This window comes from Panthera leo, chromosome F3, assembly GCF_018350215.1.
Source record: "Panthera leo isolate Ple1 chromosome F3, P.leo_Ple1_pat1.1, whole genome shotgun sequence".
In the NCBI taxonomy this organism is placed as follows: Eukaryota; Metazoa; Chordata; class Mammalia; order Carnivora; family Felidae; genus Panthera; species Panthera leo.
The window spans coordinates 18336695-18362957 of NC_056696.1; the positions used below are offsets into that span (position 1 = coordinate 18336695).

Here is a 26263-nt window from a genome sequence, read left to right on the forward strand (position 1 = left end):
TGTTTCAAACACTAACGCAAAGAATGAAGTATAAATGAAGCAACCATAGCAAAATCTGGATCACTGCTTAATCTGGAAGATGGCTATTGTGAGGAATTACTTCATTCTATTTTTATGTGTATTAGAAATTTTTATTAAAAATTCTTGAAGAATGGCAACCCCTATCAAAATAACACCAAAACAACACCAGCATCCTTCACAGAGCTAGAACAAACAATCCTAAGATTTGCATGGAACCAGAAAAGACCCCAAATAGCCAAAGCAATCTTGAAAAAGAAAACTGAAGCTGGAGGCATCACAATCCCAGACTTCAAGATGTATTACAAAGTTGCAGTCATCAAGACAATATGGTACTGGCACAAAAACAATCAGATCAATGGAACAGAATAGAGAACCCAGAAATGGACTCACAAACATTATGGCCAACTAATCTTTGACAAAGCAGGAAAGAACATTCAACGGAATAAAGATAGTCTCTTCAGCAAGTGGTGCTAGGAAAACTGGAAAGCGACATGCAGAAAAATGAAGCTGGACCACTTTCTTACATCATACACAAAAATAAACTCAAAATGGATCAAAGGCCTAAATGTAAGACAGGAAGCCATCAAAATCCTAGAGGAGAAGGCAGGCAAAAACCTCTCTGACCTCGGCCACAGCAACTTCTTACTCAACATGTCTCCAGAGGCAAGGGAAACAAAAGCAAAAATGAACTATTGGGACCTCATTAAAAAAAAAAAAAAAAAAGCTTCTGCACAGTGAAGGAAACAATCAGCATAACTAAAAGGCAACCGACAGAATGGGAGAAGATAGTTGCAAACGACATATCACATAAAGGGGTTAGTATCCAAAATCTATAAAGAACTTATCAAACTCAATACCCAAAAAACAAGTAATCCAGTAAAGAAACAGGCAAAAGACACGAATAGACACTTCTCCAAAGAAGACATCCAGATGGCCAACCGACACATGAAAAAATGCTCCATGTCACTCATCATCAGGGAAATACAAAGCAAAACCACAATGAGATACCACCTCACACCTGTCAGAATGGCTAAAATGAACAACTCAGGCAATAACAGACATTGGCGAGGATGCAGAGAAAGAGGATCTCTTTTGCATTGCTGGTAGGAATGCAAAGTGGTACAGTCATTCTGGAAAACAGTATGGAGGTTCCTCAAAAAATTAAAAATAGAACTACCCCATGACCCAGCAATTGCACTACTAGGTATTTACCCAAGGGATACAGGTGTGCTGTTTCGAAGGGGCACATGCACCTCAATGTCTATAGCAGCACTATCGACAATAGCCAAAGTATGGAAAGAGCCCAAATGTCCATCGATGAATGAATGGATAAAGAAGATGTGGCATATAAAATCAAAACCACACTGAGATACCATCTCACACCAGTCAGAGTGGCTAAAATTAACAACTCAGGAAACAACAGATGTTGGCGAGGATGTGGAGAAATGGGAACCCTCTTGCACTGTTGGTGGGAACATAAACTGGTGCAGCCACTCTGGAAAAGTGTGAAGGTTCCTCAAATTTTAAAAATAGAACTACCCTATGACCCAGCAATAGCACGAGTAGGAATTTATCCAAAGGATACAGGAGAGCTGATTCATAGGGGCACATGTACCACAATATTTACAGCAATGCTTTCAACAATAGCCAAATTATGGAAAGAGCCTTAATGCCCATCAATTGATGAATGGATAAAGAAGATGTGGTTTATATAAACAATGGAATACTACTTGGCAATGAGAAAGAATGAAATCATGCCATTTGCAGCAACGTGGATGGAACTGGAGGGTATTATGCTAAGTGAAATAAGCTAATTAGAGATAGACAGATATCCTATGTTTTCACTCATACGTGGAACTTGAGACTTAAGACCATGGAGGAAGGGAAGGGGAAAAAAATAGTTACAAACAGAGAGGGAGGGAGGCAAACCATAACAGACTCTTAAATACAGAGAACAAACTGAGGATTCATGGCGGGGGGAGAGGGGAAGAGAGGGAAACGGGTGATGGACATTGAAGAGAGCACTTGTTGGGATGAGCACTGGATGTTATATGTAAGCGATGAATCATGGGAATCCACACCCAAAACCAAGAGCACACTGTATACACTGTATGTTGGCCAACTTGACAATATATTACATTTAAAAAAATAATAATAACATATGATACTTTTTTAAAAAGATCTGGTGTATATATACAATGGAGTATTACTCAGCAATCAAAAAGAATGAAATCTTGCCATTTCCAACTACGTGGATGGAACTGGAGGATACTGTGTTAGCGAAATTAGAGAAAGACAAGTATCATATGACTTCACTCATATGAGGAAGTTAAGACAGAACACAGATGAAGATAAGGGAAGAGAAGCAAAAGTAATATAAAAACAGGGAGGAGGACAAAACCTAATACACTCTTAAATACAGAAAACAAACAGAGGGTTGCTGGAGGGGTTGTGGCAGGGCAGATGGGCTAAATGGGTAAGGGGCATTAAGGAATCTACTCCTGAAATCATTGTTGCACTATATGCTAACTTGGATGTAAATTTAAAAATTAATTAATTAAAAATTTTTAAAGAATGGTCATAAAGATGATGAAGATATAAAAAGACTATAAAAAGAAAGGTAACTAGAAAATCACAACATCTGAGAACTACTAAAATATGCCTCAATAATCCTTGGGTCAAAAAAAAAAAAATCAAAGTTGAAATTTACAATTTTCTTGAACTGAATGAAAATGAAAATACATCATAACTTCAATGCAATAACAATGAACAATCATAAATTATGAAAACTTACAGCAACATCAAAAAAAAATATTTAAGAATTAACCAAGGAAGGAAAAGATTTGTACAATGAAAACAACAAAAACTTGCTGAAAAAAATTAAAGAAGGACACAAATAAATGGAAACATATCCCATGTGCATGGATCAGAAGACTGAATATTGTTAAGATGTCAATATTACCCAAAGCAATCTAGAGATTCATTGCAATCCCTGTCAAAATCCCGATGGCATTTTCCGCAGAAATAGAAAAAACAATCTTGCAAATGAACAGAGCTAGAGGACTCACACTTCCTGATTTCAAAACTTACTACATAGCTATGATGATCAAAACAGTATGGTCGTGGCATAAAACAGATAATGTAGGCCAATGTAATAGATGAGAAACCTTCCATACAAAGTCAAATGATCTTTGACAACAGTGGCAATATCACTGAGTTTTTCAAGGAGTTTTTCAACAAATGATGTTCAGAAAACTGCATATCCACATAACAAAAGAATGAAGGTAGACCCTTACCTAAAACCATATACAAAAATTAACTCAAAATGGGTCAAAAATTTAAATATAAAATACGAAACTATAACTCTCTTCATGACTTTGGATTTGACAGCAATCCTTGGGATATGACACCAAAAGCACAGGCAACAAAAGAAAAACACACAAATTAGACTTTATGAAAATTTTTAAATTTTACGCATCAATACACAGTCTCAACAAAGTAAAAACACAATGCACAGAATGAGAGAAAATATGTACAAATTTGATAAGAGATTAATATCCAGAATTTATAGAGAACTACTGAACATAGCAACAACAAAGTTCAAAACTGGGCAGAGGACTTAAATAGAAATTTCTCTAAGAATATAAACAAATGGCCGATAAGCACATAAAACAATGCTCAACGTCACTAATCACCAGGGAAATGCAAAGCAAATCTAAGAGATACCACCTCACATCTGTTTAGGATGGTGACTACCAAAAAAAGAGAAAATAACAAGTGCTAGCAAGAATGCAGAGAAACTGGAAACCTTTTGCACTGCTGGTGGTATTGTAAAATGGTACAGCCACGGGGTGCCTGGGTGGCTCAGTCAATTGAGCTTCTAATACTTGATTTCAGCTCAGGTCATGATCCCAGGGTCTTGAGATTGAGCCCTGTATTGGGCTCTGCACAGAGCATGAAGCCTGCTTGGGATTCATTCATTCATTTATATTTTCTCTCTCTCTCTCTCTCTCTCTCTCTCTCTCTCTCTCTCTCCCCCCCCCCCCCCCCCCCCGGGCCTTCCCCTGGCTCATGCTCTCTCTAAAATTAAAAAAAATAATAATAATCTGGGGAGCCTGGGTGGCTCAGTCAGGTGAATTTCTCTTGATCTCAGCTCATGATCTCAGGCCGTGCTGACAGCACAGAGCCTGCTTGGGATTCTCTCTCTCTCTCCCTGAATACTGCGTGATTCCACTTACAGGAGGTACTTAGAGTAATCAGATAACAGAGGGGAAAAGGGTGCTTGCTATGATTCAGGGCAGAGGGGAATGAAAAGTTACTGTTTAACGAGTATTGAGTTTCAGTTTTACAAGATGTCAAGTGTTAAAGAGATGGATATTAGGGACATTTACACGATATTATGAAGGTATTTATTTAATACCACTGAACAGTACACTTGTTAAGATAGTATATTTTATGTTACACATATTTTACCATAATAAAAATAAAATTTGGAAAAAAGAAAAGACACCACATCAAAATTCACAGGATGCAACTAAGGCAGTGCATGTAGAGAAATGTAAAGCCCAAGTTTTGTTAGAGAAGCAACTTTCAACTCAGTCACTGTAATTTCTACCTTAAGAAAATAGAAAGATAAAAGCAAATTAAACTTAACAAAAGGAAAAAAAAGAAATAATAAAGTTAAAAGCAGAAATCAATGAAACAGAAAAATATAGAATATCAATAAACCAAGAGCTGGCTATTTGAGAAGACAAATAAAATTGATACATTTCTAAACCAGACTATTAAGGAAACATATAAAGGGAAACAACACTCCAATATCAGGGATAAGAAAAGGAACATCATCAGAGTATCTAAAGACAGTAAAAAGATAATAAAGGAATATTATGAACATGTGAATGCCAATAAATTCAACAACCTAGATAAAATGGACAAATTCTTTTAAAGACACAAACTAAAAATAATGCTTGATAATGAAAAAAAAAATCAATAACCTGATTAGCCCTACATCTCTTTTAAAAATTGAATTTATATTTAAAACTCTTTCCACAAAAAAAACTTAAGGCCAAGATGGCTTTGATGGAGAATTCTACAAAATACATAAGAAATACTATCAATTCTTCTAGAAACATGAAGATAAGGAAGCCCTTATGAGAGAGCATATCTGTCACCAAAACCAAAGACATTATAAGAACACAAACTGCAACCCTAATAGGTGAATACTATTCATACTATTATTTTATTTTATTTTATTTTTAATTTTTTTTAACCTCTATTTATTTGTGAGACAGAGAGAGACAGAGCATGAACGGGGGAGGGTCAGAGAGAGGGAGACACAGAATCTGAAACAGGCTCCAGGCTCTGAGCTGTCAGCACAGAGCCTGATGCGGGGCTCGAATCCACAGACTGCGAGATCACGACCTGAGCCAAAGTCGGACGCTTAACCGACTGAGCCACCCAGGTGCCCCTTAATCATTCCATTTTAAAGAGGAAGACATTGAGGACTAAAGAGATTCAGAAACTTGCCCAAGAACACAGAACTAAAAACTGGCAGGGAACCTGACCTCAGAATACTGGCTCTTAACTAGAACACTGTAACTGCTTGTCAAATTAAATTTGAGAAACTTTTGTAAAAGTAAATAGTAAAGAGTGCTGCCCAATACTTACCTAGAGACTATGCTGGAACCATTATAGAGATCACTAGCATAGGACAACGTAGCCAAAGGTCGTACTGAATTATATCGGGTAAACTTAGACAAGCATTCCTGAAATTCATCCAACTGGCTTGCAGTTCGACTATCATCTATATGAAGAAAACAAAATAAATTAATTGAAGTGCAATGGAAGTCAAAGAGCAGTACAGACACATTAGAAATTATATTCTGAATATGATTCTGAAGTAACTAGAGAATACTAGTATGCACAAATCATTTCGCTGATCTTTCAGCTTTAATAAAAATTACTTAGTGGTTCTTTGAAAGACAATGTCTCTTTCCACACCAATAAAAGCATACTGTAAATTCTCTATTTTTTAAGCAAAAATTTCTTAGAAAATCAAAGACAAAAAGTACCTCTGATCAAGAAAAGTTTAATCTTTTATTAAAACGAAAATCCCTTATCAATGGAGAAAGTGAGGGTGGAGAGAGGAGCACGTACACTGGACCGTCTATTTGTAATTTTGAAGGAACATGTTTACAAGGATACATCTGCATGCCCACATTCACTAACTATCAAAACACAATTTATAACATAATTTAGATTAAGAAAGTAATTGTTTTTTAAGTAAAAAGAGAGATACTCGTTCACATCATTCTTTGAAGTGTCTCAAATCCAATTATGAAAAGAGAGTAGAAACTTCAATGTATCAATTATTCTCAAAAATAGAATACTTTCACTCAAATATCTTGATAGAATACAGAAAACATTAATTCCATCCAATAGAAAACTATATAAATACTTTGAGTAAAGTCCATTTCAATAAACTCTTCATAATTAAATTACATAGAATTTAAATCACAATATCATCTCATGAAAGACTGAGAATACAGATATCTATTCTCCAATCTAGAAACAAGCCTACAGTGAAAGCATGAATTAAAAAAAAAAAAAATCATTTTTCTTTATTTTTGTTAAATTTATTTATTTATTTTTGAGAGAGAATGAGCAAGAGTACGAGGGGCAGAGAGAGGGGGAGAGAAAATCCAAAGCAGGCTCTGCACTGTCAGTGCAGGGCCCAATGTGGGGCTCAAACCCACAAACCAGGAGATCATGACCCTCTAAGCCACAGTCAGATGCTCAACCAACTGACCCACCCAGGCACCCCAAAAATCAGTATTTTTCAAAACTGTTTTACGTTTGGACTTGTATTTTCTTTTCCAAAGGAAGAAGAGTAAAACACCAATTACTTTAGTTAGCTTCCTAACTGAAATCTGAAATAAGATTGCTAAACTATGTGTTCATACCTTCTTCTCATTCTTAGCTCATATACATAAACATACATACAACTTTTTCAAGGTAAACTTTCATGATTTCCCCTTCTTAAATGTCCCTGAAAATAACAGTAGGCATAATGAAATTAAGACAGAAGAATCATTAAGTCTAAAGAGTCACCATACTATAGGACAGACAGTACAGAATTGATTTAGTTCATCTGGAGATACTAGGTTATCTTGAAGATAACTGGAGACACGAAGACATTTATCTAACACTTACTACAACGAAAAACAATTCCTTGTCTCTGATATTAAGCTTCTGTCCTTGATATTTTACATTTTAAAGATTTAAACACTAACACAGCAAATCCATCTAACAACCTATATCCAAAAGTTCCAATTTTGTAGTGTTTCTGTTCTAAAAAACAGCAAAAGGAACAAACCCAATGAGCATGCAGTATCATGTTACTAAAATAATGCTCCTGATCCACAAAAATTATTCTCTGTAAATTCAGTGAATTACAAATAAAACATGGGTTACTGCAATAAAACAAATCACCTGTACTACAAAGTGGTTTGAATTTAATAGCTAATTGGTTCTTTTTACATAGAATTGAGTATCCAATGTAATAAATACTTACTGGAAAAACACCTTAGATATTTGTTTAAATATTGCTTTAATGTAAAAATATTCTTTCATATTTTGACACCAATCGCTAAGTACGTAAAATTCACAAGCATTCAAGAATGTATATTCTGTTGAAGGTCATAATCCTTTCCCTGGTGGCTGATCTTCTCTGTCCATCATACCTATTCATTAACACTTACATCCAACAGAAGTGATAAAGAAAACACTAAAAATTGTTATTTTAGTATCTGAAAGTATAGAGATTAGATTTCACTTTATCTGGTTACAAAATGGTAGGATTTTGTTTGCTTGGTAGGTTTATGATCAATTACTGTACATATTTGCTAACATATTACCTTTGCTCTTCTAATTATAGATTTAGTTTGTGAAAGTGTGTGCAGCACCTCTTTTCTCTTTTCTAATACTTTATAATTTACCTTCTCATTCAATTACAACTAAGAGTCCAAGGCATTAATCTCCCAATCTTCATCTCTCATTTTCAGAGTTGAAAATTAAAAGAAAAAGCAGTGGATTCTCATTTGAAAATATACAAAAGGACCACCAAACACCAAGTACTCCTAAGGTAGAAGTTAAAATTTCTTCTTCACAGTCAAGGACACTAGAAGGAACTTCATGTTCAGCAATATGTTAAGTGTACTCATTGTGAAAATTTGGTAAGATAAACTTCAGACTCCTAAAATCATGTTTTAAGTATAATATAGCCATGCCCACAAAAATGAAAATATAATCTTCCTCCTGGTTTTAATTTATTCTGCCTTCTGGTAAATTTACATCCCCCAAATAAATATGTCTGTGACTATACCTTTATTGTGCCATAGCACACCTATGATGCTAGTTACTTAAAAATTATTAATAACTTCCCCATTAAGAGCTTCCCAATCTCTCTTTCCCACATCTTTTTTCTTTTAAATGTCTACCATTTGCGGTCACTGTATTTCAACATCATAACAAAAAATAACACCTAAAAGGGTTAAAATGAACCCTCTGCCAATCAGAATGTAGGCCTCAGACCATTTTCATTTTTTTCTTTTAATTTTTTTTTTTTTTAATGCTTATTTTTCAGAGACAGAGACAGGGCATGAGCATGAGCATGAGCAGACGAGGGGCAGAGAGAGAGGGAGACACAGAATCTGAAGCAGGCTCCAGGCTCCGAGCTGTCAGCACAGAGCCCAACGTGGGGCTTGAACTCATGAACCGTGAGATCATGACCTGGGATGAAGTCAAACACTTAACCGACTGAGTCACCCAGGCGCCCCTCAGACCATTTTCAATATAACAGCTTCCTATTACAGTTTATAGACTATTACAGAGGCTCAATAAGGAGCTCAATTCCCAGGCAATACAATAAAAGTTTTCCATCTTATAAAAACTGTTGATCATTAATTTCACACACACTTATAAATAAAACTTGGCTCCCCTGTAGACTTCATATGAAATATGCTATGTAAATCTTCTTTTCCCTCCATCACCAATCCTAAGGCAAATTTGTCTAAAGGTTCTAGACAATATGTAGATTTTAATGCAAATATGCCTATTCAAGAGAAAACCAAGGCCAAAATTTTAACAACTAATTAAATACCACACATTTTTTTCCTTGGTGGTCCTAATTTTCAGCAGATGTATTACTAATGACATCAGTTACCTGAGCACCTAACTTATACCAAGCATTGTATTTTACATTTTATAGGTATATCAATCTATAAATCTAAAAAAAAAAAGAAAGAAAGAAAAACAATGTCTTGCTATTAATGTCCCTACATCACTGGTGGTGAGCAAGGACACTGAGAAAGGTTACAGCTCAAAAGGCAGAACTATATTACCTTGTTTAAAGCAATGAAAATATCTTATGGTATATTTGTCCATGACTTGTCCTATGTCCATGACTTTGCATGAGTTACTTCCTTTGAACATGTTTCTAATTACCTTATTTAATGAATTCTAGCTTTGACTAAATACAACTCCTCCAAAATCCCTACAGTGACCATTCACTTCCACTTCCCCATTTTCAGCGTGGCCTATATTTTTCACTCCCAGCTATATGGTAGAAATTCTTCTCTATTCCCATAATAAACTTATAGAACATATAATATCACGTAGAATTATTTACCTGTTGCTTTCCCCTCTTAATTTACAATACGCCCTGACAGTAGAAATCAGTTCTTTCATCTTTTTATTCTTAGCACAAAGGACAGTGCTTAGAACTTAATAAATGTTTAATAATAGGAGGCAACTAAAAAGAACCTATTTTTCCTAGCCACATATTCATGGCTGATTTTTTTCTTCACTTTATATAATTCACTATATAAAGATTAAAAACTCCCAAATAGGGGCGCACCGGTGTGGCTCAGTCAGTTGAGCATCCCACTCTTGATTTTGGCTCAGGTTATGATCCCAGAGTTGTGGGATCAAGTCCTGTGTCAGGCTGAGTGCTGAGCATGGAGCCTGCTTAAGACTCTCTCTCTCCCTCTCCTTCTGCCCCTCTGCCACTCATGCTCTTAAAAAAAAAAAAAAAAAAAAAAAAAAATCTGGTAGGAAAAAAAAAATTCCCAAATAGAAAAAAAAGAACAAAAATAGCTATGGGAAAGCAATGTTCTTTAAGATCTCTAGGAACCTCCACAAGACACTGGGAGACTATGTTGAAAATACACTTGCACTTTATAAATAGGACTTTACATAAATCCATCATAAGAAGCTAGAAATGGATCTGAAAGAAGAATTTGATGTATTTTAAGAAGTCCGGAATATGTACCTGAAATACGAGACATCCTTGTAGAAAAGTAACATTGTTCCAAGTCTTCAAAATGAGCAGTAAGCCGTTTTCTTCTTGATGCTAACGTGCTGTTATACCAAGGCTGTTTCTTTGTCTAAAGTAGTAACAAGAATAGACACTTGTAACTTACAACAAATGATGGTCTTTTTCTGCACAAAATATCTAAATGATTGCATATTCAAAATTTTAACACATTAAAGTAACTACAAATGGTAAATACTCATAGTTCTTAGACCATATTTTTCCATTTTTATTTTAAAATTCAAATAGGCCGAGAGTTTCTGGAGCCAGGGGGAGGAGTTGGGGGGGGGAAGGGGGGTCAGGTCCTACCTCTCAGCCCAGGCCTCCTGGGGAACCCTTGTACTACATAAGGGAGGGGGAATCTATCCACATACCTCAGGGAACATGGAGGTGCACGTGTGGGGATAGGGTCTGGGCAGACCAAAGGCTGGAGGGGAGGGAGTTCTGGGGATTACCAAAGGCTTAAGGATGGGGCTGTATGGGGAAGGAGTAGAAGGGGGCAAGTGGGAGGATCTCAGCCATGCTAGGTCCCAGGTCTGTAGAATACAGTTTGCTATAAAACTCCTACAGTCCAGCCAAAATGCAAATAGGCTCTAAAGGCCAATTTTACAAGAATGAAATAAGTATATTTCAACTCTCCAAGTTAAATGAAGATAGAATCCATTATAACTGCCATGCTAAATTTTAGAATCTTGAGAACTTTACTATGCAGAAATTGTTAGAAAATAATGTTCAAAAGAAAATTAATTACTTTCCCATCATCCCTATATTGCAGCTCTGTACTCTTCGAATAATAGAGACAGTCCTTGATTGTCAGAATATTTTTTTAAGTTAATGCTGATTATTAAATTAAGGAGCAGTAATATGTAATATGTATGTACAAGTCTGACACATACATTAGAAGATCCAGCCACATAAAGAGAGCAAATGTGAAATACATTGGCATATAAATCTATAAAAAACCAAAATCTATAACCCTAAATATATAATACTGCCTATACCATGTTAAATGAAAGGATAAGACAAGTCTTTCCACTAATGGTTATTATCTATTATGCTTGAGGCACATAAACAGAGGAGACACATAACAAGAGTATGAGATGACATAAGTCCACCAACAACTGCAAATGTAACAAGAAGTAATAAGGTACTACCGTGAACACAACGCCCTAAAGTGAACTCCTGCTAAAACTAGATGGTAGGTAAAAATCATATTTTAAAGTGGTGCTTTCATCACAAGAAAGTTAAGACAATTTCTGAAGACATAACAGATATACAACCAAACAGGAAGCTGAACTCAGAGAGGTGATGTTAACCAACATATAATGGTGCAGAGGACGGGAAAAACGAAAAGGACAACACTTACTTGGAGACAATTTCCTACAAAAGATAAAAACACTAAAACTGAGATTTAAAGACTGAAAAGAGAATTGAGAACTGGAAGATAAACCTAAAGGAATTAACCAGAATTAAGGATAAAAAATAAGAAGACAGATAATTTCAGAGGAAGGTTGAAACTGAGCACTTCAGAGACCCAGGAAACTGTAACAGACTGAAGAAGAAATATTCGAAGAACGCATGTTGACAATTTTCCAAAACTGAAAACAGACATGAATACAAAGAAATTATTCCTATCAGGTAGGATAATTTAAAAGAAATCCATAATTAGACACAGTAAGGCAAAACTGTGTTTTTGTCCAAAAATCAAAATGACTTTAAAATCAAACAGAAAAGATAACTCACGTGACAAGACGAAAAATTAACAGGGAAAATACTACTTAACAGCAATAAAAGAAGCTAGAGGAGTGAACTTTGGTTATCCTCAAAAAGATGAAAAAATAAGAACTCCAATCTAAAATTCGGATCCTGATAAAAGTATCCTGCAACAAAATGAGCAAAGTACTTTTTCATGTGTATGAAAACAAAAACTACTGCTTATAAGTCATTTCTTTAAAAAATCGTGAAGTTGGGTACTTAAAAAATGCAGTAACATAGGGGCGCCTGGGTGGCTCAGTCGGTTAAGCGTCTGACTTCAGCTCAGGTCATGATCTCATGGTCTCTGAGTTCGAGCCCCGCATCAGGCTCTGTGCTGACAGCTCAAAGCCTGGACCCTGCTTCAGATTCTGTGTCTCCCTCTCTCTCCGCCCCTCCCCTGCTCATGCTCTGTCTCTCTCTGTCTCAAAAATAAGTAAAAACATTTTTAAAAAATTAAAAAAAAAATTCAGTACCATAAACTGGAAGGCCTGAGAAATAAAATGAAAAGGAGCAAGAAAATTTGTACCCAAATAAGTGATTTTAAATTTTGTTTATAACATTAATTTTAATATCAAAATCATAGGGCTTAATAAGACAGAATAAATACACTAAAAAATAGCATATAAATCAGAAGAGTGAAGAAAGTTTCAATTCAGAAGCACTTAATGTTGTTCAGGAAGGTAATTAAGATATGAAGTTTAATGAAAAGAATGTTCAACATTACTGATTATCAGGGAAATGCAAATCAAAACCACAATGAGATGTCCACTGTCAGAATGGCTAAAATAAAAAACACAAGTAACAACAAGTGTTGACAAGGATGTGGAGAAAAAGGAACCCTCCTGCGCTGCTGTTGAGAATGCAAACTGGTGCAGCCATTGTGAAAACGGAATGGAGGTTCCTGAGAAAATTAAAAATAGAACTACCATATGATCCAGTAATCCCACTACTGAGTATTTACCCAAAGAATATGAAAACACTAATTCAAAAAGATACATGCACCCTATGTTTACTGCAGTATTATTTACAATAGCCAAATTATGGAAGCAGCCCAAATGTCCATCAATAAATGAATAAAGAAGATGTGGTATGTACACATACACACACACACACACACACACACACACACACACACACCCCAGAGTATTATTCAGCCATGAGAAAGAACGAAATCTTGCCGCTTTCAACAACATGGATGGATCTGGAGTATAATGCTGACTAAAATAAGTCAAAGAAAGACAAATATGATTTCATGCACATGTTGAATTTAGGAAACAAAACAAATGAACAAAGAAAAAAGGCACAAACTGCAAGACAGACTCTTAACTGTAGGGAACCAATGGCTACCAGAGGGGAGGCAGGTGGGAAGATACATAAAATAGGTGAAGGGTAGATTAAGACTACACTTATCACGATGAGGGGCACCTGGGTTAAGCTGGTTAAGTGTCCAACTTCAGCTCAGGTTATGATCTCATGGTGTGTGAATTCATGTCCCACATCAGGCTCTCTACTGTTTTCAGATCTCTGCCTGCTTCAGATCCTCAGTCTCCCTCTCTCTCTGCCCCTCCCCCGCTTGCACACCATCTATCTCTCCCTCTCTCTCAAAAAAATAAATAAACTTTAAAAAAAAGACTACACTTATCACATTGAGCACTGAGTAATGTATAGAATTGTTGAATTACTATATTGTACACCTGAAACTAATATAACATTGTATGTTAACTATGCTGGAATTAAAATTTTTAAAAATAGTAAGATTAAATTTAGACTCTTGTTTTAGAAACAGTATTAGTTTGGATCAATTTCAAGAATAACTACTAAAAGTATAATAAGAGAATAGGTAATGTTTAATACAGTACAGTGGTGGAAGAAGGAGGTCAAAATAGAAAAGAAAAACACAGAAAGTGAGACAAATAGCAAGCATTAAAAAGTAAAAAGGTGAGGGGCGCCTGGGTGGCTCAGTCTATTGAGTGTCTGACTTTGGCTCAGGTGATGATCTTATGGTTTGTGGGTTTAAGCTCCACATGAGCCTCTGTGCTGACAGCTCAGAGCCTGGAGTCTGTTTCAAGTTCTTTGTCTCCCTCTGTCTCTGCCCTCCCCTGCTCACATTCTGTCTCTCTTTCTCTTTCTCCCTCTCTCAAAACTAAATAAACATTTTTTAAAAAGTGAAATTATATCAGTAGTTGTAATAAATATAAATTAAAATACTCACTAGTTAGTGGCAGAAAGGGATGTTAGAATATAACTATGCTATTTGCCAAAGAAACACCAAAAACATAAATACAGTGAAAATTTGGAATAACACGAAAAATAATACACCAGACAAATTTTATCAAAGGAGAAAAAAACAGACTCAAGATGAAAATCATTAATGAGAATGGAAACGGCCACTGATAATGCAAAACTTTCAACTCAATAATTGTATACCCAGTACATACACAATAGTACAGTCTCAAAAATACATAAAGCAAAAATTCCTAGAAAAATTGACAAACCCACCTACACAGCAGATTAATCTCATCAATTCAACAGAGAAATAGACATGATCTAATTTCAAAGCTTAACTTAATATATATAGAACACTTATCAAATTAGGAACATACACTCTTCCTAAGCATACATGGAACATTTACCAAAACTGGCCATGTGCTGTATCACTGGATATGTTTATAATCTCAATAGGGCAGAATTTCTTAAACGAAACACAAAAAGCACTAACTAAAAGTTACAAATTCAGTGATACAAATTAAGCTTTTCTGTTGATCAACATCCATCATTAGAGACAAGAAGGTACAAACTATAAGATGATATTCCCAAACATTGTGGCAATACATTAGGGACAATTTATTACTACTTTGAATGAATAAATAGGTGTGTGTACACCAGTAAATAAACAGAAGACTGATATAAAAAAGAATGGGAAAAGACATGAAATACTATTTCATATAAAGGACAGAGTCAGAAAAATGCAAGTTAAAATCAAAATTAACTTCTATTTCTTACCCACTAAATTGGCAACCATTTAGGGGTTCAATAGATCAATTACTAACAAGGATGTGAAGAAAACAGAACTCATATACTTCTGCGGTAGGAAATTTAAATTGATAAAAAGACTATGGAAAACAATGTGACATTATCTCAAAATACGAAAGCCACTGATGTGTGTACCTGGTCACTCTCACTAACTCTCCTAGGTACAAAATCTAGGGAAACTCTTGCACCTTGAATCAGGAGACATGTATAAGATACCTTAATAGCAAAAAGAAAAACCCTACAAATATATCAAATGTATGTTAACTGGACAATTGATAAGTTGTAGTACATTAACAAAACAGAATATTATATATTAGTGATGATAAATCAACTACACCCATAAGCATCAGGAACTAATCTTAGCAAAAACAAATCTCAGAAAACTATGTATCATTTTTATAAAGTTCATATATGGTCAAACCAAATAATATAGAGATATATATATATTTATGGTAAAACAATTTGAAAAAGTCAACACTGACAAACACAAATATCAGAAAAGTGGTTAGGGGTGCCTGGGTGGCTCAACTGGGTCATGCCTCACAGCTCATGAGTTTGAGCCTCAATGTCAGGCTCTGTGCTGACAGCTCAGAGCCTGGAGCCTGTTTCAGATTCTGTGTCTCCCTCTCTCTCTGCCCCTCCCCCACTCATGCTCTGCCTCTCTCTCAAAAATAAATAAACATTAAAAAAATTTTTTTAATAAAAAAAAGAAAAGTGGTTAGCTCTGGACATGAGGCAGAGTGATGGAATTTGTTAGAAGCACATGGGTAACTTGAATGGTACCACTAATGTTCTAGTAATTAACATAACAGCTCAATCACAGAGTTTCTTTTAATGTAATTATGCCTCTAATTTACACATTCATGAAATATATTCCTTTTTATATGCCAACATAATTTTTATTAATTCTGAGGGGAAGAACTTAGATTTTTTAAAAAAGTGATCTGCTCTGGCTCAGTCGGTTAAGCATCTGTCTCAGGCTTGGGTCATAATCTAACAGTTCACAAGTTTGAGCCCCACAATGGGCTCTGCTGTCAGCAGGGAACCTGCTTCAAATCCTCTATCTCCCTCCCTCCCTCTCTCTCCCTCCCTCTCCCTCCCTCCCTCTCTCTTCCTCCCTCTCCCTCCCTCCCTCTCTCTCCATCCCTCTCCCCCCCTCCCTCTCTCTCTCTCTCTGCCCCTACACCCCCCTGCACCCTCCCTCTCTCTCTCAAAAATAAAGATTAAAAATTTTGTTAAATAAATAAAAAATAAAAAGTGATCTGCTCAATGAAAACACAGAAAAAAGATTTTAGTCTGAAACATGGGAATGATTACAATAACAGAAATCAAGAATATGACAAATAAAACAAAGAAGCAGACAAAAACAGTCTGCTTTTTAGTTTTTACAGCAACTTATTTTTGACAATTATCTGGCTAATATTTACTCTTAGCTTTTCTTGAATTTATTTTTTCAGTGCAACTTTCTAACCCATTCAAAATTAGGCTGCTTCATAATTGTTGGTAAAAATACATCACTTAGCTCATTTTCATACACAAATTATTAAATTTATAAATAACATCAATATAAATGAACAGAAATATGCTAATTGTGAGGAAATAGATGTTTGAAAATATGAAATGGTTGTAGATCATCTACAAGGCAAATCTTCAAAACATGTTCAGGATAAGCTCTCTATACGCAGGATATAAATATGGCTAAAAATCAAAAGGAAATGTTCATCACTTATGTTTATCTAGACTAACTCTAAATGAAAATGGCCACATTTACTAAACTACAAAATAATTAAATTTTACCACAGAAAAAAACAGAAGCATGAAAATATTTTATTTGGTCACTTTTTAAGTAAAAAAAATTCTCATAATGCTAAAAAGTTAATAGGCATGCTATTAACATAACAGAGCAAACTAAACTTGATGGCTATACAAAAATATCATTTAGTGTCAGCCTGTAAATTATAACCAATTACAAATTTTAATTTTTCCCTTTGCTTATTCATTTTTAAGAGAGAGACAGAGACAGAGTGAGAGGAGTAGAGAGAGAAGGAGTCACAGAACTTGAAGCAGGCTCCAGGCTCTGAGCTGTCAGCACACAGCCCGATGCGGGGCTCAAATCCTCAAACTATGAGATCATGACCTGAGCCGAAAGAAGTTAGACGCTTAACCGCCTGAGCCACCCAGGCACCCCTAAAAATTATAAATTTAACAAAAACTCATTCCCAATGAGTGGAATTAAATTGAAAAGAGAATTACTTGAAATTGAATATTCCATTTCACATATGTAATATAAACTAATGGCCAAGAATACAAAAGAAATGAAATCTTCAAAAGATGAATAAAATCAATGTTTATACAATGAAAGAAATAATTGTTACCATAACAAATTTCCTTCTCGATTCCACCAAGAGAACCCTATTCTAAATGAAGTTGAAAGTGTTCTGTATTAATTTGCTTAATTGAAATTTGCCAAATTTTCATTATATAAATACCCTCCCTGGAATCTAATTTTGTAAATGAAACAATGCAGGATGAAAACCTAATTATTATTTATACAGTAAATAATCTTTATAAGATCAAGAGCCAAATGCAAAATAGTAAAACAATTATCAGTTAAACACACACACACTCCTTCATATAGATTTGAAGAATGGCTTGAAGGGAGAAAACCTGCATAATTTAGAACAATGGTTCTCAAAGTGTGGTCCCCATTTGTGGTCTTTAGGCTTCGGTGGGTCTCTGAGACCCTCTAAGGTATCTGTGAAGTCAAATCTCTACTCAAATAAAGGAAGATATCATATGCTGTCTTCACTGTGTTTATATATGACTTGTGAGGCAAAAGCAATAGTCAGTATAAAACTACTTTCCTGTTAGCACAAATCAAGGTAATGAATGGCACCAATGCCACTAGCAAACACTACATTCTTTATCATTACTCATAACTTAAACAAAATGGACACAAACATTTCATAAGTTAGTTTCCCTCAAAGATACTCTACTTTTTTACTTTTCTCAAACTGCAGTATAACTAAAATATAATTATATTACTTTCAGGTATTCAATATAATGATTCAATGTGTGTATATAATGCAAAGTGATCACCACAATACCTCTATTTAACATCTGTCACCGTACATAATTACAATTTTTTTTCTTGTGATGAGGTTCAAGATCAACTTTTACATATGGAATACAGTATTATTAACCAAAGTCACCATACTGTATGCTACATCCCCATGACTTACTTCTTTTATAACTGAAGGTTTGTACGTTTTGACCTTTTTCACCCATTTTGCCCATTCCACATCCATTGCCTCTGACAACCACCAATTTTGTTTTCTATATCTATTAGTTTATTATGTATTTATTGATGTATTTATTTTTAAAATTCCATATATAAGTAAGGTAGTATAGCACTTATATTTCTCTGACTTATTTCACTAAACATATAACTTTTATGTCTATCCATGTTGTAGCAAATGCCAAGATTTTCTTCTTTTTTATGATCTAATAACATACCATTGTGTATATATACACATGTTCTCTAACCATTCATCCATTAATGGACAGATACAGCAATAGACACGTTATGCACAATATATATACAACTATATAAATATTATGTCTTCTACACTGAGCAGCATGGATTAATCTCAGCTAGTCTGGAATGCCCACTTGGTTATCTCCAGACTCTTGCCTACATCATGAAATATATGCACTAAAGAAAAATAAACAATACTCTGTAACAATAAGTCAGTGGGTTGTTCTGGAGCGAAATGTATTAGTCTGTCAGCACTGTTTAGTAATAACAAATGAAGTTATGATTTGCACTTGGTTTCAGTGAAGCCCTTACAGGCTGGTCATATAAACCAGAATGCATTGCCTATGTGAGTAACTTAAAATAAGAGATCCTGACCACAAGCCAAGTTTGGATTTCCTGTTACTCGGGTGCTTGAGACACAAGCCAGTACTGGTTCTAAAGCTGGAGACAAAGCAGTTCCTGTGTGACCCCGTGTGGAAGGATAAAGACTGGACCTGGGGTCACTCATGATTTCAGGCAGGATATAAATATGGCTAAAAATCAAAAGGAAATGTTCATCACTTATGTTTATCTAGACTACCTCTAAATGAAAATGGCCACATTTACTAAACTACAAAATAATTAAATTTTACCACATTTATATCCAATCAACTCATGATTTCAGGTCAGGTCAGAATCTCACAGTCTCTGAGTTGGAGCCCCACACTGGGCTATCTGCTGTCAGCATGGAGCCTGTTTCTCATCCTCTGTCCCCCTCTCTCTCTACACCAACCCCCCCCCCCCCCCCCCCCCCCCCCCGCTTGTGCTCGCTCTCAAAGAAGAAAGAAGAAAGAGGAGGAGGAGGAGACCCAGGAGGAGGAGGAGACAGAAGAGGAGGAGATATAATGGAAAAATGGAGGAGGAGATATAATGGTCAAAATAACATGGAAACGAGCCTGCCCCTCTACCACTCTCACTCTCTCCTCTCAAAAATAAATAAATAAACTAAAAACAAAAAACAAAAAAAAGCTCAGATATAATGGTCAAAATAACATGGAAACGAGCCTGCCCCTCTATCACTCTCACTCTCTCCTCTCAAAAATAAATAAATAAACTAAAAACAAAAAACAAAAAAACGCTGAGCCACATCTGTTAGGAGACTCCTTTGGAACCCTTCTATTACTTCATATTTTGCTTTATTTGGGAAGGTAAATATTATTTCATTATGTGAAATTCAAATTTCACTTTTTTTTTTTTTTTTACCATTTTCTTTTACCAGGTTTGTAGCTTTTATCAAAAAGATGAAATGAGTAGAAAAGCTTTATTTTGAAGCAATAAACCAATTATCCATCATACCTATAATACCTTTCCCAGTTTTTTAAATTTTTGTTTATTATTCAATTTGTTTATGCATCATACTGGCTTCTTTCTCCATTTCTATAGTCCTATTATTATTTATATCATTATTTAGCTGATCTAGACTCTCACTACAAGTGATTTTCCACAAATGACTTCCTGGCTATCACAACACCATTTACTTAATCCCCACTTTCCCTCATCTGCATAAGCACAGAGAAATTCCTAATTACCTTTTAGTTGTATTTTAAATTTTATTGTGTTCTTTTCATTACAGCAGTCTTAGAATACATTTTAATAACTTATTGGGTAAATGCCCTTGTGATTATTACACCCCCAAATCACTCATCCTAATATACTTTAAAGTCAGTTGTTCACACTCTCTGCACTCTTAAAAAATATTCTGGAGATTCTTATGAAATCACATTAAATTAATAGTTATGGCAACTGGTCTATTCAAATTGTTCTACAATTGCTTTAATCTTTTTCAATATTTTTAACTTTTCTTGAAAAATCTGCATTTCCTTAAGACTCATTTTTGACTGGGACACCAGGTGGCTCAGCTGATTAAACATCCAACTTCGGCTCAGGTCATGATCTGACAGTTCGGTAGTTTAAGCCCCTCGTCAGACTCTGTACGGACAGCTCAGAGCGTCAGAGCAGAGAGCCTGTTTCGGATTCTGTGTCTCCCTCTCTCTGCCCCTCTCCTGCTCACGCACTCTCTCAAAAATAAATGAACATTAAAAAAAAAAATTTTTTTAACACTCATTTTTACTAGTATGTATAAGCACTGACTGAATTAATCTACTACATGTTATAAATCAATTTCAATTACACATTGAAACATTTTGTATGAGCTCTTTATTTGTCCCTCTACAGTCACCACCTTAAGATTTTCCCAGCTTCGAGCTGAATGTCTAGTTCATCAGTTTTCATTCTCATCTAAAAGTGAATCCATTTAATGACACAAATTCTTGAGGACAATTCTGACCACATTTCATAAATTTTGATATGTAGTGTTTTCACTACCATTACTTTTTGGATTGCTTGTAGCAGCATCTGGAACTACTCTTGGACACAAAGGTATTCAGAGGAGTTTAGTTTACTCTCTTCCTGATTATGTCTACATAATTTCTTTACTTGGGGTTCTGATTCAGAGAATACAGATGACACAATTTATCTTGTTTTAGAATCAATCCATTTTTCTAAATGGTCTGAGACCACTATCAATAATGTATATATACCCTCTGATGCAAAGTATAAAGTGAAACAAGTACCTATTAAACCAAGCTTAAGTTGATCTCACTCAAAAAAAAACAAAAAACAAAAAAAAAGTCCCGAGTCTTTATAATGGCCTAAGAAAGTCATGCACCAAGTGGCCTCTGTTAAGTTTTATCTCATTTCTACTTTTCTCCCCCTTGACTACTCCTCTTCAGCTACAAGGGAAATCTAAACTATGTCAGGCATGCTCCTACTTTAGGGCTCATTTACTTGTTAAGCCTTTGCCTAGAACTTGGGAATCCCAGAGATACTCACACGGGCTTGCTCCTGCACCTCCACTTTGTTTAAAGGTAGTCTACTTCTGGGGCGCCTGGGTAGCCCAGTTGGTTAAGCGGCCAACTTCAGCTCAGGGCATGATCTCATGGTTCATGAGTTCGAGCCCCGCATCAGGCTCCGTGCTGACAGCTCGGAGCCTGGAGCCTGCTTCGGATTCTGTGTCTCCCTCTTTCTCTGCCCCACCCCCTCTCGTACTCTGTGTCTCTCAAAATAAATAGACATTAAATAAATATAAAAAAAAAAAAAAGGCAGTCTTACTTTTATTACTATTACTATCTCTCCAACTAGATTGGAAGCCTGGTTACAGCAGGGATCTTGGTGTTATGTTTGTTCAATAATGTATCCCCAGAGCCTGTAATCAGTGCCTAGTAAATAGCAGGTACTGCAAACAACAAAAACAAAAAACAAAAAAACTGCTGGTTGAATAAATGAGTTTTAAAATCACAGGCTCTGAAGCCTAATGCCTAGGTTAAAATCTCTTACTAGTTATATTGTCCTGGGCAACCTCCTTAACCTCCCTGTGCCCCAGTTTCCTCCTCAATAAAAATTATAGTAATAATACTTATCACACAGGTTAAGTTCTGAAAATTTAAGTGGTTAATACATGTAAAGCACTTTAATGTCCATGAACAGTTAAGTACAAAGTAAGTGTTACATAATGACTAATATTACTGCTTTAATGAATTCTTTAGGTATACTTCAAAATCTCCCACTGTGTTTAAATTTTAATCAATTTTCAAAAAATTGTAACGATTTTTGCTTTATATAAACTCCAATGCTTATAGTACGTCACACAAATTACTACGACTTTGGAGAACTATACCTTTTACTTGGGTGAAAAATTGTATCTGTCTTTCATGCTTCCTTCCCTGAGTCCTCTTCCAGTATACACTTCTCTTTCACTTGTGGTGGCTTTAGTTTTAGTTTCGCTATATTCTTTAGAATTCTTACATTTGCCAGGCTTATCCTCAACTATTCCTCTACTTTCAATCCATTTTGTGTCAATTTGCTTTAGGTCTGTCTCTTCTGAAGAGTATAGCTAGAAATGAAGGGTAGACCTTCAGCACAATATGTCCAATCCATTCTATCCCACAAACACTAGTAGGATTCCTCCTCAACACTTCCCCATCCTCCAGCAGCGGCTAAGGCTGGAGTCTTCTGGGAGACCCAGCCTTTGTCATCCTTAGGCACACTTTTATTCTGCACATTGTGACTCATGTTAGGCAGGCTTCCTAAGTGGTTTTGTTAATCCTCTATAAATTCCTTATAAGTCTGCAGGGTGAGGATAGTCATAGGTCAATGGGATTTCTTGTGAGTGAAGGTTAGAGACATATTAACATGTTGGTTGACTGGCTCAGTGTACTATCTCAAACCAGAGGTTTCCTTTATTACATGAGGAAAGTGCTGCTCTAAAAATTAAAAAAATAAAACAAAACACTATTCTGACTGCTTTTCTTTTCCACCCAGATTCAACTTCTATTCTTTCTAGCTCACTGCTAGAAATTCTAAATAAATATTATGTAAATGGCAATACTAGCAAACCTTTTCTTGTTCCTCTATGAAGAGACTGTTAATACTCAGCAGCCAAAGACTAATAGAAACACACACCTTTAGTTAAACAAGTTTTATTCATTACTCACTACGACTAAGAATACAGCACATTATGGGTAAGGAACAACTTACAATACAGGCTCATGTCAAGTGTTTGGGGAAGGGCTCTGGATTGAATACTGTCAAAAGTGGGAATAAATCTGTAACTGACCGTCTTTTTTTTTTTTTTTTTTTTTAATGTTTATTTTTGAGACAGGGACAGAGCATGAACAAGGGAGGGTCAGAGAGAGAGGGAGACACAGAATCTGAAACAGGCTCCAGGCTCTGAGCGGTCAGCACAGAGCCCGACGCGGGGCTCGAACTCACACCGTGAGATCATGACCTGAGCTGAAGTCAGATGCTTAACCGACTGAGCCACTCAGGCACCCCTGTGACTGACCATCTTAATAAATCTTACCTAGAAGAACAGAAGGCCACAGTAAAACTAAAATTGTAATTAGTAAACCAACAGAAATTGCTCAAATTAGCTGGAACAGAGGTGTCTTTGGTATTTCTTGTGGCTTACACAGTGACTTTGTTTTTGTATGTGCTTAGTTTATGAAGTAATCTTTTTTCTTTCATCACAATCACAGAGTGGATATATCTCAGGTTGATGTTTTGTGAGATTATACTCAAAAGGAAAACATAAAGATTCACTGTGAATGCAAAGCCTGTTTCCAGATTCAGAGACTGCTGTTCCCTCTCAAGTTTTTAAGGTATATTTCAACTTAATACTTTAAAATATCTCCTGATATATCCCATTATATCTTATAAAAATAACCAGATCTAGTGTTTTCATGGCTGTTCAGTAACAAATGCAGGGGCACCTGGGTGGCTCAGTCGGTTAAGCAGCTGATTTTGGCTCAGGTCATAATCTCATGGTTCATGGGTTCTAGCCCCACATCAGGCTCTGTGCTGACAGCTCAGAGCCTGGAGCCTGCTTCGGATTCTGTGTCTCCCTCTCTGCCTCTCCCCACTCGTGCTCTGTCTCTCTCTGTCACTCAAAAATAAACAGACATTTTTTAAAGAATTAAAAGGAAGAAAGGGAGGGAGGGAGGGAGGGAGAAATAGACACAAACCAGGGCACCTGGGTGGCTCAGTAGGTTAAGAGCCTGACTCTTGATTTCAGCTCAGGTCCTGATCTCACAGTTCGTGGGATCAAGCCCTGCGCTGAACAGTGTAGAACCTACTTGGGATTCTCTCTTCTCCCTCCCTCTCTCTCTCCCCTCCCCTGATCATGTGCTCTCTCTCTTAAAATAAACTTTAAAAAAAAGAATAGATGCAAAACAATCTATGAACTTACTATTCAAAAAAAATAAAAGAACAGGCCAAATACATGCATGCATATGAAGAGAACACAGGACGTGTAAAGTAGTTACACCAACTAACCATGAAAGAGGTGGTTATCTAAGTAGTGGGAAAAGGAAAACACAAACAAAAGCGGCATGATCCAAAAGAATTTTTTTTCCACTTTGATTTAAAAAAAAAAAAAAAAAAACACCACGCTATACATAAAGTGAATATACAAATGAACATGCATTTATAATTTTATGTAAGTTTATTTATTTTTGAGAGAGAGAGCGCGCGCGAGAGTGTGGGGGAGGGGCAGAGAAAGAGGGAGAGAGAGAATCGCAAGCAGTCTCTGCCCTGTCAGCACAGAGCCCGATGCGGGTCTCAAACTCGCCAACCATGAAATCATGACCTGAGCCAAAACCAAGAGTCAGATGCTTAACCAACTGAGCCACCCATGTGCCCCAAATGAACATGCATTTAAAAACACCTCAATGTTTCCCTTTTCCTATGAAGGATACTATCAGGACAATTTGAAAAATCTGAGTAAGATACAGGGATTAGATAATAGCATTATATCTATGTTAACTTTTTGTATTTTAAAATTATATTGTGATTACATAAGACAATACCCTTGTTTTTAAGGACATACACACTGAAGTATTTAGAGGTAAAGGATCATTATGAATGTACCTTTCTCAAACAACACAGAGAAAAAAAATTATGTTTACATAAACAAAAGAGAATGAGAATGAGAAAAGAAATGTAATCAAATGTTAACATTTGGATAATCTGGATAAAGGATACAAAAGAATTCCTTTTATTATTTTGGTCACTTTTCTCCAAGTATGAAATTATTTCAACATAAAAAGCTTTTTTGTCAAAATTAGATTTGTCAAAATTAGATTTGACAAATATCAGCATCCCCAAATTACAGATGGAGAGAATAAAAGTCAAAATAATCATACAACTAATTAGAAGAGAGGTGAAGCTGAAGTCCAGTTTACTCAAATATGTACTTCACTTCCCACAAAAAGCCTTAACATTTCAACATAATGAGTAACTCATCAACAGATATAACTATCTTATCCCAGAGAGAAACAATGTGCTGATTATTCATAATTTCCTCTTACAGTACTTCCCTCCTCTCAAGGTCTGATGTTACAATCACTGAATTTTAAAAAAATGTTTAACTCATCACTGATGAGCACATAAACAGCTATTTATGCATCAGAGGCATCCAAATCCTAATCGATGCCCCAGCATTCAAAACAGCTGTGTGTGTGTCAGGACATTCCAGGAAACTAATCTATGATTTTACAACTCAGGTGATTATAGTCATTGTACCACTAAAACAAACTGTTAAATACATCATTTACCTGAGAACTGCCACTGAAACCAGGAGGTTGGTTGAATTCTGTGGAATCAATAATACTACTGCAAAATGAAGAGAGAAAAATATGATTTCAGTGTTTACATTATTCTAGCAACAGAAAAGGTAAATCTAAAATATATCATATCTAAATCCAATATTTCTTCTTTCTAAGGAAAGAAAATATTTATTGCCAACAACTTAATTAGATATCAAATAAGTGCATAACCCATAAACCAAACATCAGGAAATATAAACAATTTACCCCTTGGCCCGACCACTTAAACAAACACACTGTGAAAGAATGTCAATAAGGAATAATCACAAATTAGGTGTATACCCAAAGGTATTTGCTTCCATTTCGTTTTCGGATAGGTTCATAGGTTGTATGGAACATCAG

At 35.6% G+C, this 26263-nt stretch overlaps 1 protein-coding gene across 8 annotated transcripts in view; it reads right to left on the reverse strand.

Moving 5' to 3' along the window:
• Positions 1-26263, reverse strand: part of COP1 (COP1 E3 ubiquitin ligase) — a 261318-nt gene that overhangs the window by 145138 nt on the left and 89917 nt on the right. For all 8 annotated transcript variants that reach the window (XR_006199155.1, XM_042926464.1, XM_042926463.1 and 5 more), the window contains 3 exons: positions 25871-25928; positions 10352-10466; positions 5689-5824 (listed from right to left, as the gene is read on the reverse strand). Coding sequence is in view for 7 of the 8 variants with exons in the window: in XM_042926464.1 (XP_042782398.1) it covers positions 5689-5824; positions 10352-10466; positions 25871-25928 (309 nt within the window). In the remaining variant the exon portion in view is untranslated. The remainder of the gene's footprint in view (positions 1-5688; positions 5825-10351; positions 10467-25870; positions 25929-26263) is intronic.